General features: G+C 42.6%; 1 protein-coding gene across 2 annotated transcripts; it reads right to left on the minus strand.

The window, feature by feature from the left end:
* Positions 1 to 499: 499 nt before the first annotated feature.
* LOC109507762 (intraflagellar transport protein 43 homolog A) lies at positions 500 to 15,164 on the minus strand. Of its 2 annotated transcripts, XM_019857412.1 has the most exons (10): positions 14,965 to 15,164; positions 14,169 to 14,267; positions 13,380 to 13,391; positions 9,858 to 9,928; positions 7,630 to 7,665; positions 6,887 to 6,933; positions 2,385 to 2,457; positions 1,694 to 1,769; positions 971 to 1,033; positions 500 to 771 (listed from the first exon to the last, which is right to left on the minus strand). In XM_019857412.1, the coding sequence occupies exons 1-10, from the start codon at positions 15,007 to 15,009 to the stop codon at positions 673 to 675; spliced, it is 621 nt and encodes a 206-aa protein (XP_019712971.1). In that variant the 5' UTR covers positions 15,010 to 15,164; the 3' UTR covers positions 500 to 672. The 2 variants fall into 2 exon arrangements, with proteins under 2 accessions (XP_019712971.1, XP_019712972.1); XM_019857413.1 differs by lacking the exon at positions 13,380 to 13,391 and having other exon boundaries at positions 14,965 to 15,155.
* Positions 15,165 to 15,272: the final 108 nt, after the last annotated feature.

Consider the following 15,272-nt stretch of genomic DNA (forward strand, 5'->3'; position numbering starts at 1 on the left):
GCATTTGATGAATTAAACAGAATTCAGCACGACCGTGTCGTAGCAAACGGTCTCCTTGAACCCGCGCTGTCCTCATTAGATCCCCCTCCCCCCCCACTTTAAAGAGCAGTTTGAACAAGAGCCAACTTACATCTATTCCTGTCCGTCCAATATAAAGGTATAATGTATGCTAATCCACCCGGTGTCAATAGGAACTGTGGTCAATGCATTTGAGATAATAGTGAAGAAGGGGTTGCTCCTATCGAAGAGCTACAAGATAAAGTCAATGGCGCAGTCAATAACAATAAGGTTGTGGGCCTTAATGAAGAATGTTAATTTGAACACAATCAACTGGATTTCAGCTTAGCTGATTATCAACCTTGGACTTACTTGTATGAGGGTGTTGATAATGACGGCTGTAGAATGGATATTTTTGCCCCCCCTATTTCAGTAGGACTTTTAAAACTCCCGGTGAAACTCCAAAAATGTACCCAAGTCAGTGACGTAAAACGCAGCACTGTTCACTTACTCGTGAACTTTATGTAGGAAATGCAAGACAAACTGTACAATATAAACAAGTTAAGAAATACAGTAAACATTCTGGATCACACAAAAGTTCGGATGATTCACGTCGCTGGTTTCTCAGTCCCCACCGGACGCTATTCAGTCCGGACTTTGTGCTCAAATTGTGGGTTATGAAGCCTGCTCGTCATTCTCTCCTTGATCCCATTCCGTGAGCAGCTCCGAGGACACCTCTGTAAACAGATGATCCCAGTCCCAGAGCACATCTTCCTGCAGAGCAGCCCAAGAAGAATTGGGGGCAGACAGAAGTGCAACCGAGAAAGAGAAGAAGATGAGGAGAAGGGAAGACGGATGAGGCTGTTCATGTACACATCATAAATCTTGATTAACTGGGGGGCAGGTGGACAACAGCTGCACAGTTCTTTGGTGGGAAATCAGAGACGATATTTACTGAAAAAAATCCACTCACCTCCTTCACCTCCTGCTCTGGTGCTAAAACCTTTGTGAGAAGCTTCAAGTCGATCTCTCCGTCCTGAAGAAACAGCCCAGGAAAGAGTGTTAAAAGGAAAACACAACTGATTGCCTCGACAAGTCAAGATAAGACAAGGTTCCTACTTACGACTAACTTAGCGGTGAAGACTTTTTAATTCCATTTGAAATTACATTTTACAGACAACTTCAAAATGTTCCCGATAAAATGTGCATCTGCTCTTAAAGGTCTTGACTAAAACCTCATCACGGTTTAGTTGGCTCCACTGTCGCAAATGTGTTACGTTACCACGGGGGGATTCAGGAAGTTACTTTTTTTAACATCAATTCATTTTTTTTTTTAGCATCATAAAACCCGACTTATCTTGTGTTTTTTTTTTTTACTTTGAAAGGCTGATTCAAGACATTTTTAAGCCAATTAAGGAACCCTGTAATAAGAGAACATATATATAGAGAGACATTGAAGTTGCTGACTTACGAGAGTCTGGAATGCAGAGTAATATTTCAGATCGTTGTCCAGGTCTCTGTAGGTCATTACCCGGTTGACTTGAACACTAATTACAGGACATAAAGCGACAAAATTTGAACCAAGATATCTATATTTCAATCAACTTCATGCAAAACACGTGTATTTTTAAGCCAATTAAGGAACCCTGTAATAAGAGAACATATATATAGAGAGACATTGAAGTTGCTGACTTACGAGAGTCTGGAATGCAGAGTAATATTTCAGATCGTTGTCCAGGTCTCTGTAGGTCATTACCCGGTTGACTTGAACACTAATTACAGGACATAAAGCGACAAAATTTGAACCAAGATATCTATATTTCAATCAACTTCATGCAAAACACGTGTTCGAAGAAGAAAAGTTGGTATGCGTGTTGACTTGAAGCAAAGGAAGAACAGAAAGCAAGAGACGGTTGCCAACTGCTAAACGTCTCAAACTGAAACCCAGCTGCTTATCTGCGGGTCAGAATTAAGTGAGGGGGCTCTGAAAGTGGCCGGGGCCTCGCAGCGCATGCCAGTCCTACTTATTGCACATTATACGCTACATTGCCCCTGCAATGAGTTCAATGTGGATATTATCTCGCATAGAGAGCGAGCCCCAGCCTAATAACCTCCACCGCTGCCATAGCCTCGCTACATATTCGACACATGTCGCCGTGCATCTCACTGCCCTGTAAATCAAAGGACCTGTTTGGTAAAGGACCCGGTGTAACACAGTTGCATAAATCATACCCTACCGTTATTCCTCCATCACAGTCAGATCACATGACACACTCAGTGGCAAAGGCAAGTGTGGAGGACGTGTGATCGTCTCATCGTTCAGAGTAAGCCACTTCACTTGTGACCCTGTATGTGGATACGGGCGAAAACCCGGTCTCTGGGCCTACCTCGGTGGAGCTGCTACTTGCATGTTGAGATCTTCTTCCTGCACTTCATCCAAGTCTGGAATGACTGGAATATCTAAAAACGCAACACAATGGAAGAATCTTGAAATGAATACAAATGTATGTAATGTACCGTATTTTCCGGACTATAAGTCGCAGTTTTTTTTCATAGTTTGGCCAGGGGTGCGACTTATACTCTGGAGCGACTTATGTGTGAAATTATTAACACATGATTATGTCATTTCACGTTATTTTCACATTAAACCACAAGATGGGCGCTCTCTGCCTGAGTTGATAAATCGATGATGAGTCTGACATAAGCGACGTAGAAGAGAAAGCGGCGCATCGTCTACCTCCCGAGTTGGGGGAGTTGTTTAAAAGTGACACAGAGGATGAAGATTTCATTGGATTTATTGATTTGGAGTGAAACTGATAGTTTGGTAAACTTGTTAGCATGTTCTTTATGCTAGAGTTATCTGAATAACTCTTAAAATGTTACGTCGTTACTGACATTACCAGCCATGTCAGTCATGTAACGTTAGTATACCGTACACTCATTCAGCCTGTTGTTCTCTATTATATTTTTATTTTAAATTGCCTCTCAAGATGACATGTATGTTTTTGGTGTTGGATTTTATCAAATAAATTTCCCCAAAAAATGCGACTTATACTCCCGTGCGACTTATATATATTTTTTCCTTCTTAATTATGCATTTTTTTGGCTGGTGCGACTTATAATCGGGAGCGACGTATCATCCGAAAAATACGGTATGTATTTTGGGAGTGTGTTTCAGGTGCGGCAGTTCCTCCCCTCCCTCTCTGCCGCTCATACGAGCGGCCCTGTCACAAAAGCCATGCGGCCATGAATATTCAGCGAGTGAGGCGGCAGCTCTTCCCGCTGCGAGAGGGGCTCTGGCCAGTGGCTCCCCAGTAAGCACCCCCTGCTACCTTAGCATTTGGGCCCTGTCAGCGCTGCCCACCCCGAGGACCCGCGGTAGTCGGTGGGCCGACCTCCGTGTCCACTCTGCCACTCCGACTGGGGCGGGCTCCAGCCACACGCAAGAGTGTTTGCTCGCGAGCCCATCTGTGTGGGGTCGGATGTCACCACGAGGCCTGGCAGGAGCTGCGGAGCGCAGAGCCGCCAGCCCGCTGCTCAAACAGTGGGAACCCGCTTTAATTGGCAAAACGCAACAGGAGCGAGGATGGCTCCACTCCCAAGAAGGACAAGACAAACTTTCGCAGCATTCCGCTTCGACATTTGTTTGAGCAGGAACATTTGAGTGGAGATAATGAGACCGAGAGAAAGACAAGATGGAAATGAGCTGTTGAAGTGCCTGTGCTTGTATTATCAAAAGGTTAATTTGTTAATTGTTGTCATAATATGCAGCGGAACCTCGATTTAACAGAATAATTGTGGCAAATGACTCGCGCCTAAAATTTTTTTTAAAAATAAACAGCCATAGATATGAAAAGGGAGAAACAACACGCTCTTTTCGAGCTGCATGCTTACGACAATGCTAAGCTAATGTCCATGCTTTCCATTATCTTTGATGGGAAATTCGCTCCTGCTAACATGGCTGCTATGTATAGTACCAGACAAATGTTTGTAACCTTCAAATTCAAATGGTCTCAAACACATTAGGAGGTCAAGAAATTCAAGTTGTTAACTCTTGATAATGTTCAGTTGTGAACTGAAAGTCACTTCCAGGTCATAAGAAATCATCCACATCATAAAACTGACTGAAAAAATATCAAGATGTGTAAAACTAATATCTGGGCAAAAAAATCCCAATTATAAACATTCCGTTTTGAAAAACACATTTCCTGTTTACCTATAATTCCATCAACACTACGACTTGGCGACTGACTGTAGACCAGTTCAGGGTATAGTCTACCTTGCGCCTGAAGTCAGCCTGGATAGGCTCCAGCAACTCCCCGTGACCCCGTTCAGGATAAACAGTGTTGAAAATGGATAATTCTGAGGACAACTTCTGAAGTTTCCTTGTCAACTTGGGTAGGTAAGAGAATGACCCCACCCCCTTGATAATTTCTTACTTTCTCTTTTTTTTAATTAAACGAAATTAAAAATGCCAAGCTCGTTTATCCGCTGACAAGATTCATCTGTGTTTCTGATATCCAAATAAATGCAGGCGCGGGTATTTCATATTCATGAGGCCCCGGTGACACTTTGTCCTCTCATTTACAAAGCACAGCGTTCAGCAGAATCCGTCCCCCCTGGACCCACAATCAAATTTAATGGTCTTAGTGCAATGACATCAAAAAGCCTCGCCATCCGGCTCCTTACAAATAGCATCCTGGCTTGTCTTTCTGTCCACACCCACTCTGACACCACTTCAGCCAGAAATGCACGATATGTGAAACATACTGTTGTCTATGCAAAATGTGAGACACACTGGAAACAGACAATATTTGGAAACGAGCTGCACGTTCAATCTCGAGTAGAGATCAAATAGGACAAGAGCCCAGGCAAGCTCCATCATGAGGAGCCCTCTCCACGCCCACCACCAACTGTACACACACACACACACACACACACACACACACACACACACACACACACACACACACACAACGTGCCTGATCACATCAGGGCTGTTAGCGAGCGGCCTGAGCAGATCCTTTTTACATGATCACCTTCTTTGCTGAAGCATGTAAATATTAGGAGGGTAGACCTGCTGGCAGGCACACACCCGTCTCAGCACATCGGCCGAGCCTCTTACGACGGACATAGGGGTCCAGTCAAACGATCAGCTAAGCGTAAAATCCATTTTGAAAAGGGTTATGGGATGATATTCAACACATCAGCGGTTCAGTGTAAGACAGTGAGACATGAAACAGATGATTGTGTTTGCAAGTAGCGCTGCTATTTGAAGCGACCGTCGGGAAGTGGCGGGGGCAGCCGATGGGGCGATCGGAGCGGCGACCTGGACTCCCCTCTTTCCCCCAGCCCGTAGCCAGTGGACACATGGGATAAGCGTCACAGACATAATCAAGATGGTAGGGGCTATCTCGCTACCCCTCAGCACTGTAATTTCCAATGGCCCCTGCCTCTGGCTCCATTTTAAGAGCTTTCTCAACACAGTGAAATCTTCCTTCTGCCGGTATAAGAGAACTGAAACTCAATGTGAAAAACCAAACAGTGAAAGCAATATGTGAGGTAATTTATATTGATTATCAGAGAAATCAGATACTCAACGGTTCGGCAACAAGCAGCAGCAAAGGCAGTGTTTGCCCCCCCCCCCCCAAAAAATGCTCAAAATCTTTGTCTGCATGCCACCATGTCAAGGGAATGAGCAATCGCTTTGATTGGCCATGATTGAAGTTGGCTGTGATCACTCCCACAACGGTGCAGACTGCTCTCTCTCATATCCACTGGTCTGCGCTCATCTGGGACATTATGAACACCGGGTCTAACTCACCTCCAGTGCCGGGTTCCACCGTGCACCACTCAAGATTTATGTTGTTCACCAAAGTAGAGCCCATAAAGTCTTTATATTAATCTGTTTCAGACCTTGTTAAATAACTGTTGATAATTATTCTGAGAAAATTAACATATTCAGTGTCTTCACATCATACCCCAGACCGAACAAGCAAATTTGTTATGTCACAAGAGTGCATTACATTAGGAGTCCTTCGCATTAATTAGTAACCAAGAAGTACGTCTCACTTTCCAAAAGGTTGCTGACCCCCTGTAGTGGATAGGAATTGACTCCAAACACAACCAAAATGTTAAATGAAATACAATACTGCGAGATCACTGAAAATCTACAATAATGGTCTCACTAGCAATTTTTACACACACTTGTCTGTCTCTATCATATATTGAGAGTTATTAGATGCAGGTACTGTGTTCAACAAATTTTCCTCGTGAGATCCATCTTGAGAATGCGCAATGTGCTGCGCATGTTAGCTGCCGCAATCAAAGCTGCACGTGTTTTTACTTAAACGACATTACGGAATAGAATCTCTGTAACTCCATCAGAAGTGTCAACTCTATTTAGGCCCAATGATTCGTTGTAGGGCTTTTCGGTTATTTTCACAGTTCAGCCCAGCCCAGACATTTGTTTGTATTGCACAGAACTGGACTCTCAGGTGAGTCGGTCAAAGCAGAAACGTTCCTAGGAGATCTGTTTGTGTGTGCGCGTTGCGTGTGCAGCGATTAACTTTGTCGTTCTTGGGATTCTGGGGGGGAGGGGCGCTGACTGAATTCCCTCAACACTATTCTGCGTCCAACAGGGGATCTAATTTTGCTTAATGAACATGTTCATGTTTATCAAAAGGCGAGTGGTTATTTAGAAGACGTCAGTGGTCAGAGTCAGCGCTCTACGTTCACATAGCATCCAAGGAGAAATGTCGCCGCTCCAATCTTGACGGCCCGCTTATCTGCACTATTGCTCAGAATATATGTGCTGGGGAGTCACCGGAGGGTTCCTATCTTCCTGTGAGGAGAGACACAGGGTGGGGGACTGTAAAGGGGCACTTACCTCCATCATCATCTGATCCTGGGGGAGTTTGTGGTCTCAGCCGGCGGCTGTAGAAACAGAGAGCGTGGGAGTAGTCATTATGGAATACTTTCTAAATGCAGCCTAAATAGTGAGGGCATCTTACATACAGGGAGATTTGGTTGCTCAAGTTTTTGTTGCCTCTCCTTCATTGAAGCTAAGCAACTTGCAAGCTACCCTTGAGCGACTACTATGCACTCTGGACGATCAAATACGCTGCCCTACAAAGGATTGTTTCCAAGAGTTCTTTTTGGTTTTTCATATTACTAAGACAAGACAGAAGCCGTGCACGATCTTTGTTTAGGCTGTGAACTGGGCCAATCTATTTTATACCCTTTTAATAGAGAGTGCCAGCTGCCACGATGCCTCAAAAATAGATGCCTGCATGCATCCTCTACCTGCTCTCCACATGACCACGTCTATTCTGGTCACAGCTTCACTGTTAGTCCAAGAATAACAGCAGCGCTTGGCTCCGCACAGCAATAAAAGTGATGACAACTCAGTCATGCTGGTTTTTTTCAATCATGTTAAGTGATTGTTCTTGGAAGGTAAGGATTAGGTGCAACCAAGGACAGGCTCGATGAGCGCCAATTCCACTTTACTCCGCGGGAAACATTTACATTTAAAGGTCTATGTTTATCCACGCACAAAAAAAATGTAACTCTCATTGAATTCAATCAGCAGAACTCGGAACTATGGATGACAAAGTGGCTGAGTCAGCTTACTCTTCCAGGTCGTCTGCAGCTGCTCTTCTTGAAGATCTGTGGATGTGCAGAAAGTACAACAAATTGTAAGGCACTGGTCATTTAACAATTGTATTTTCCTTCGGTAAAATATCATATGTATTTTATGATAGTAATTCGGATCGCAGCGTGGTCAGCGACAATTGTGTCTCACTGCTTTTCTCTACTAACTCTCCTGCTGAATTATTCCGCAGTCAGCCCCAGGTGTCTATGCTTTTAAATTCATGCAGGTTAAAAAAAAAAATCTTACTTGCCCCATATCTACAGTATTATAAGAAAAAAATTTATCTATTCGTCCAAAATCCCTGTTCTTGCACTGTACATTCTTCTAGTAATTTTTAGTAAGCTACTTTTGATTTCTTCAATTTTAAATGTCTTTCGATCGCATCTCAACGATTTTAAATGTTGTGCTTTTAATTATATGAAGCACATTGAGTTCCCCTGTGTATGAAATGTGCTAGCTGTTTAAATTAATCAAATCAAAGACTTCACGAGTGCTACACGGTGCAAAAACTAAAACAGTGTTTTGATGACAGCTCTGTTTCAACAAACGCAGCAAACGCATTTAGTAAAAAAAAACCGTAATGGTCAACAATACAGTCAATATTTTGATGGGGTTTTGCCTGTCTTCATTAGTAAAGATAAGTCAGTGTGTGTCAAAGAGGATGAATCCTATTTCACTCGGTAAAATGTTTGTTTGTTTCTTTGGTGACATAGTGCCCCCTATTGGTAGCAAAGATGACACCGCCTGTGGCGGAGAACACTTTCCACTGATTTTACTTGAAGTATTCCCGTCTTCCACATCAAACTGACAGATGCAAAACGTGTGTGTCGGCAGGAAAACAAAAAACCTTTGGTCCCATTTTATTTTGCTGTTGTTTGCAACATAAAGCAATTGGGATTCATTTTTCATTTATGCTGCAAGTAAAGCTCACCGCCACCGATCACGCCCTCAATCAGAACCTAATGGATGCATGTACACGTCATGTTACTGGAACCCGAATAGTGACTCTTATGCTATAATCTATTATGAGCATCCTACGGCCGTTATGAATTTATCAAGTATTTATTTCCTACTATTTTCCAGCTCCCTCAGTGATTTGATGCATCTCCCGACTTTGTAATGCCGACAATGAGGGAAGCAGGTGTCCAATCGGGCAGGGCAGAAAAGAGCCGAGCGTTTCATGTACCTGCCTGCCCTTGGACTGTGTCCTGTCTGGGCGGGGGCGGTGCAGCTTCCGCACTTAAGACACATTACTGGCTCCTTGATTAAGACTCATGTAAGGCAAAGCGATAGACATGGTAAAACTGTCTTGAAAAAAAAGTTGTTAGGGATAAAATATATTGTGACAACCCGGTTTCAAAGGTTCATCAATAAACCGACAGATCATTTAGTGTCAATTAGAAGTGATAGATCGACAAATCCCGGGATTTCTGCGCTGGGATTAGTGGGAGGAGGGCGGCGGTGATTGAGCATGAGGGGTGACATTGAAGGGAAAAGTCCTTGCTGGCTCCAGGGGGGCCATTACTTACTTTGTTTCAGAGAGGATCAATGCACGTGCAAAACCCTTTTACACCTCCTGTATTCCAATGGCTTTGAGGCTGGGAATGAAGTTGGGTGACCAAAAAAAAAAAAAAAAAAAAATGCAGAGAAGTGACACGCTGACCTTCCGGTAAAAGGAGGGACGGGCTACAGACTTTCCTGGCTGGCCTGCTTTCACTGACGGCGCAGTAAAGGACGCAGATGACCCTTCACCTTAAAAGTTCCTGTGCGATCGCTTGCAAAGAAAACTGGAGAACTCGCATGGCAGGTACCCCACCAATATGACACATGAACAGGAGATGCTCTGTCGTAAATATTTAATGACTGTCTCCATGTTGTGCTGTGCTCCACATGTACAGCGGCTCACATGGGGTGATAAAGGGTCCGCCACCTCTGTCATGGAAGGACCGGCTGGCAAACAGTGCCCTCCTGTGGCTGATGTATTAACCATGTCAATTACTACCTTGCTAGCAGATGAAGACAAATGGAGAGGGGCCCCGCTCAGACTGGCTCGCTCTAACCTTGTTGATTCACAGCTTCGGGCCCAAATATGCACTGATAAATAAACTCGTTCCACCGAATCGAGGTCCATTAATAACGTGCTATGCGGGAACACAGCTCGCTGTCTAAAGTGTGGGCAATGGAGAGGGAAGACGAAGAGACGTACTTGCCAGGACCGGATCCGGAGCTTTCTTCTGCCCAGCCGCCTTGCCTCCTTGGCGGTTTGGGAGGAGGGTCCTGGATGAAGAAAATTTAACACGAGAGATTTGTGAAAAACATTTTCTTATTTTCTAAAGTCAAGAATAAAATATGTCAGTTACGGGTATTTACTCAATTTGAACCACTGCTGATATACAGCCATATACAAAGTTATCATCTTGGGATAACTTGAGTCATATTTAAAAAATGGAAATAATTGAGACAATTTGGATGTGGTTTTCCATTTTTTCTTCATTGCAATGCAGAGGTATCAGGAATCAGGACTCGGTATAAGCAGAAAATGAAAAATAAGTGACTCGGACAAAAAAAAAATCCCTAATTTAAGGTGCCTGAGAAATAATTTCCAGATTATTTTTTTGTTGTTGTTTTGTTTTGTTGTTTGGGGGATGGGGGGGGGTGCTTTCGAGCAGCAGTCTCGGCGAACACAGACTACTATTTCAAACTGTTCATAATTCCGTGCACCTTGTGCCAAGTCTGGGTCCCAGCCAAAGAAAAACAACATCAAAATATGATGCTGCCATCACTATGCTTCTCTGTAGCGTATGTTATGCTTTTCAGTTTTGTATTTGCACCAAACATGCCTTATAATATTACGACAGAAAAAAAAAAACGTTCGATTTTGTGAAAGTATAACACTCGTGCAACCACATTACTTTAGCTGGTTATTTTTATTTCCTCTCTCAAAAAGAGTCAATACAAATGAATTGATTTGTGCAGGTTGTGGATCACCTTAAAAGGTTGGGAAAAAATGGTGTTTGAACAGGGGTGTGCAGACTTTTTATATCCCCTGTATAAGCCCTGCGATCGGCTGGCGACCAGTGCTTGGACATTTTCTCAATGAACTGCACGTCCAAACTAAGGAACAACCATTGGTTTCCCAGCAATGCCAGTAGGGGGAGAGCTTGTCTGCAACACCGAATCCAGATGCCCACCAGTGAAATAGAGCAGACCTTAGGCCTTAATTGAAATGTTGTTCTGAGGATGCGATAAGCACGAGTGCACTTGAATAGTTACGCTGCATGAATTTACTGTTGAACAGCCTCACATCCAAGACCACAACATATGGAGCACAGAGTGTGGGAATGGGACAGCACCCTATGGAAGTCTGACCTTAAAATAGATGATCAGGGGAAAAAAATGACCTTCTCCCTATCGTTCTTTGATTCTGAAAATAGTAAAACAAGTATGCATCCTGATGCTGAGAGTGGGACCCTGAGAACTGCCCTTGAATGAATGCATTCCTCTGAGCTCACGATCAGGGGCACGAGACAAATGAATGTGGAAAAAAAAAAAAAAACAGGCCACAACGTTTCTCATTACCAAATTGAGTCTGCAGAGGACGAAGTGCTCATGAAGAATTTTTTTTCATTTATGATGAAATAGGAAATAATTTTTCATGGCTGGCCCCCTTTCCCCGAGCTATTTATAAATCTGGACGTCACTGTTGGGCACAGGAAGAGGGAGGGAGCTCACGCGATGTACACACCGATTGAGATGCCCACTTATAGGGAGGACTGGGGCTCAACTATAGCATTCAATTTTGTATAGTTAGTGAGTGTCTTTTCATCAAAATACAGCGGAATTATAAAATGAACAGTTTGAACAATTTCAGCAGTTATGGAAAACTGGGGCTGCTTCACAAAATGAGCCTATCCTGATATCTGACTTCAATGGGTTTTCCTTTTCACGTGTAGTAAAAGCAAATGACAAAGACGATATTCAAAACAAATTAACGGGTTAGTTCGTTTTCTTTTTATTGGCAACAACTTTTGTAAAACCAGCATCACTCTTTTCGTAGCCGTTTTTGTTGATGGAAGCAGAAGTGCACTTTGAACTACGGGAGCTGCTTCAAAAAAGATTTTTAAAATCGTGAGCTCAAATCAATCGCTAAATATGAGTACTCACCCATCCCTTTAGACACCATATCTACTGTACAATATGATAAACCAAAAGTAAAGCTACCCAACATGCAACGACGCCTGATAAACACATAATGGAGAGGGAATAGGAAGGTGTTTGCTTTGTGACACCTTGTAGCATTTTTAGACCGGAAATTGTGTCGACAGAGTTGAGTCCACTGGACTTCAAATCGTTTGCCGTTTGATGTGTTCTGCATTTTTAGGAGGACTCCACTGAATTACAAACCATGAGTTAGGTAGCTTGAATTCTCGATATATTACTGAACGAAAATATGTGAATGCCCCCAGCCACACATTACAGTGCCTCCAATTGCTCATGACCAAATATGTTAGGGCTGTTTTAGCAATTAGCTAAGCCCTCGTGGTTTCTAAATTCGGATTCGGTGATGGTCTCCAGGGCAGGAAACTTGTCGTGTCCAAAGTGTATGAGCCCAAAAGGCAGTGGCGTCTCTGTTTAAAAGGATGCCAGGAATGTAACCAATCAGTTGGGTATTTCAGGCGGAAGAGGCCAGGCTTGATAAACGATGACTGTAAATAAACCCACAGCACGCTGGAAAAATGTATTGAGTTTACAGAGCGGGTCAGAGAGGGCGCGAGAATATTGGTCCCGGCATTGAGGAAGTTGGCCTAATTTGGGAAGATTAGCCTAAAGCGACAGCATTGCTGGGATGTTTCTGCTTGGGGAGTGCTGGCTGCATGGCAATTTACCAATCCAGGCGACGTGACTGATTCCAAAAATGCCAGCGATGAAGTGATAGGAATTCCTCTCTTTTAACTGGCGGTGCTGCTGTGACTTGTCTAGCATATTTTTGTCCTATATTTAGACACATTTTTTTGCATCATTAAATACCAATGTTATGAGCTGAGAAATCCCTGGTAAAACTGTGACTGAGTCTGCTAGATGTTCAGGTGCACTGCAGATTTTATTTTTTGCATACTTTTATAAATTTATCAAAGTAGCCTACTAATTGACCACCACTTTGTTGTTTGTTTTATTATACCTCGCTTTCATGAACGTAACATGAATGTTTGAAGACTATATGTCGTGGCCCTCAAAAGGCATATTGTTCCTGAAAATTTCCACTTTAAGTTTGAGAATACAAACGCTTATTGAAAACATACATTATTGATCGTTTTTGTTGTGAAGTGTGCAGGAAATCTGTAATATCTGAATGTATAATTGTCTTTAATCCTGCATGAGAACACGCCATAACATATAATGGTAAACTCAGAGGACACAAACTTTGGGGGTTTTGGAGCATTTGATATCTGCTGAAGAAAAAAATACGGCAACTAAAACATTTTAAGTATACTATAAGGAAAAAATCACTCCTTTAATACTTTATACCATATTTGTCAATCCGGTGTTCAATGGTTTATTAAATTTTACAATAGCATATTAATTTTAAAAAGGAAAAGGTACCAAACCATTGAGGTGAAACAGATTTTTAAGATGACCCTTGAATGAGACGGTGGAATGGTATAAAGCTGATTGTGGAGTGTTTGCAAAAGAAGCAGTACAAAACCACAACAATGTTCATGCAACTTACCTCATCGTCATCCTGGATTAACGCATATATTTGGGGCATAACACATTCTGTGGTCAATGCAATAATTACTTCCTGTATAACCTGCAAATAATCATCAAATAAGTTCAGGATATTTGGCTTTTGGGTGAAATTTCGGGACGAGCCCAAAATGCATTCAAACCTTTATGATGATCACCTTTACATCATGAGACCAAGACGACACGTAACAATGGATCAACAGTACCTTGCCATTGTGGCCACTGAACTTAGAGTGTCACAGAGTGTCATCGGCAGGTTGCAACAGAGATACCGAGAGACTGGAAGAGTCACAGAAAGAATAGAAGTGGACGTCCTTTGGCCACATCCAATGCTGATGGTGGCTCCATTGAGAACAACACAGACCTGAATCCTATTGAAAACCTGTAGGATCAGCTGAGTCACCATGTCGAGGCTCGAAACTCTGCACCCGAGAACCTCAATGACCTGAGAGCTGCCCTTCAAGAAGAGTGGGATGCAATGCCTCGGCAGACAATAAATCAACTTGTGAACAGCATGAGACGTCGTTGTCAAACTGTAATTGATGCTCGAGGGCACATGACGAGTAAGTGAGATGTTGAAATTTTTTTGTTGTGGTGTAACAACCATGGTTACCTTGAATGAATTCTTTGAGATGAGGAAATCGCTAGTGCATCCTTCTACTTAAATGTCCTACTTTCATATGAAACTGAACTTATCATATTTTGCATAAATTTCACCTGAAAGCCAAATATCCCTAACTTGTTGTAAGTAGTGAAAAATGAGATCACATACGTCTCCAGCAGAAGCAGATGTGGAGGACTTCTTGGAGTTGCGGGCATCTCCAAGTGATTGGTCTGCTGTGAGGCGGGCTCTCCGGCCAGATTTTGCCAACTGCAAAAGACGACAGGGAACTCAAATGAGTATTAGACAGAAGATACTGTAAAAACATAATGAATTACGGAACAAATCTTGCTGTTCCACTTGTGTAAATCTGGAATTTTAAGAAATTGCAATATTTGTAAAATAATAACAACAACAACATCAATAAAACATATTCAGAGATAGATAGATAGATAGATAGATAGATAGATAGATAGATAGATAGATAGAATACTTTATTCCCACAGCTTTGACTTGCTGTCAACAATGGTTAGTAGTTGAGTGAACTTCTAAATCCTCCATCATTCATTCCCACAGTTTCGACTTGCTGTCACCAATGGTTAGTAGTTGAATGAACTTCTAAATCTTCCACCAACAAGTAAAAACAACTTTTATACAGTACTAACCGCTTTCAGTCTGATTGGAAATTTCACTATTGGCATAGCTAGCTTAGCTTTCGTGTCTTTATCACAAAAGCAGACTCTTCCGGTTGCCGTTCATCATGACTAGACAAACGATGGTGCATCTTGGTGATTAGGGGCTGCCATCAAGAACTAAGTTACTAACATGCCATTTATGAGTGGCTTTTTACCTCAACCTGGTTTATGTGGCTCGTAATAGCATTAGCTAAGTCGTAACAAGATTGCGTCGAGGTGAGAGACGAAAGAACCTCATTTCGTTATTTTCCAAACGCCACAGTGATACTTACGTTTTTAACTGGGCCACTTTCACCCAGTTGCACGCAATCGTCCATGTCGAGATCGATTTGGTTTAGTTTAAGCCACCATCGCCTTCGTCTGGATACCGACTAGCTTCACAGCCGGGCAACAGTCGCCATGGTAACGCACGGAGGAAACCACAGAACAGATATATTGTTTGTTTTTTTTAACATTGTGTAGTGATTGGCTCTAATCCTTAGTATTTACGTCTTTTTAAATCAACACAACTTCAATCACTCAAAAAAAAAAAAAAAAAACGCTATCAGTATCACATGTGGCACCGACTTCTTCCCACTAA

Source organism: Hippocampus comes, unplaced genomic scaffold, assembly GCF_001891065.2.
Source record: "Hippocampus comes isolate QL1 unplaced genomic scaffold, H_comes_QL1_v1.1 scaffold32, whole genome shotgun sequence".
Classification (NCBI taxonomy): Eukaryota; Metazoa; Chordata; class Actinopteri; order Syngnathiformes; family Syngnathidae; genus Hippocampus; species Hippocampus comes.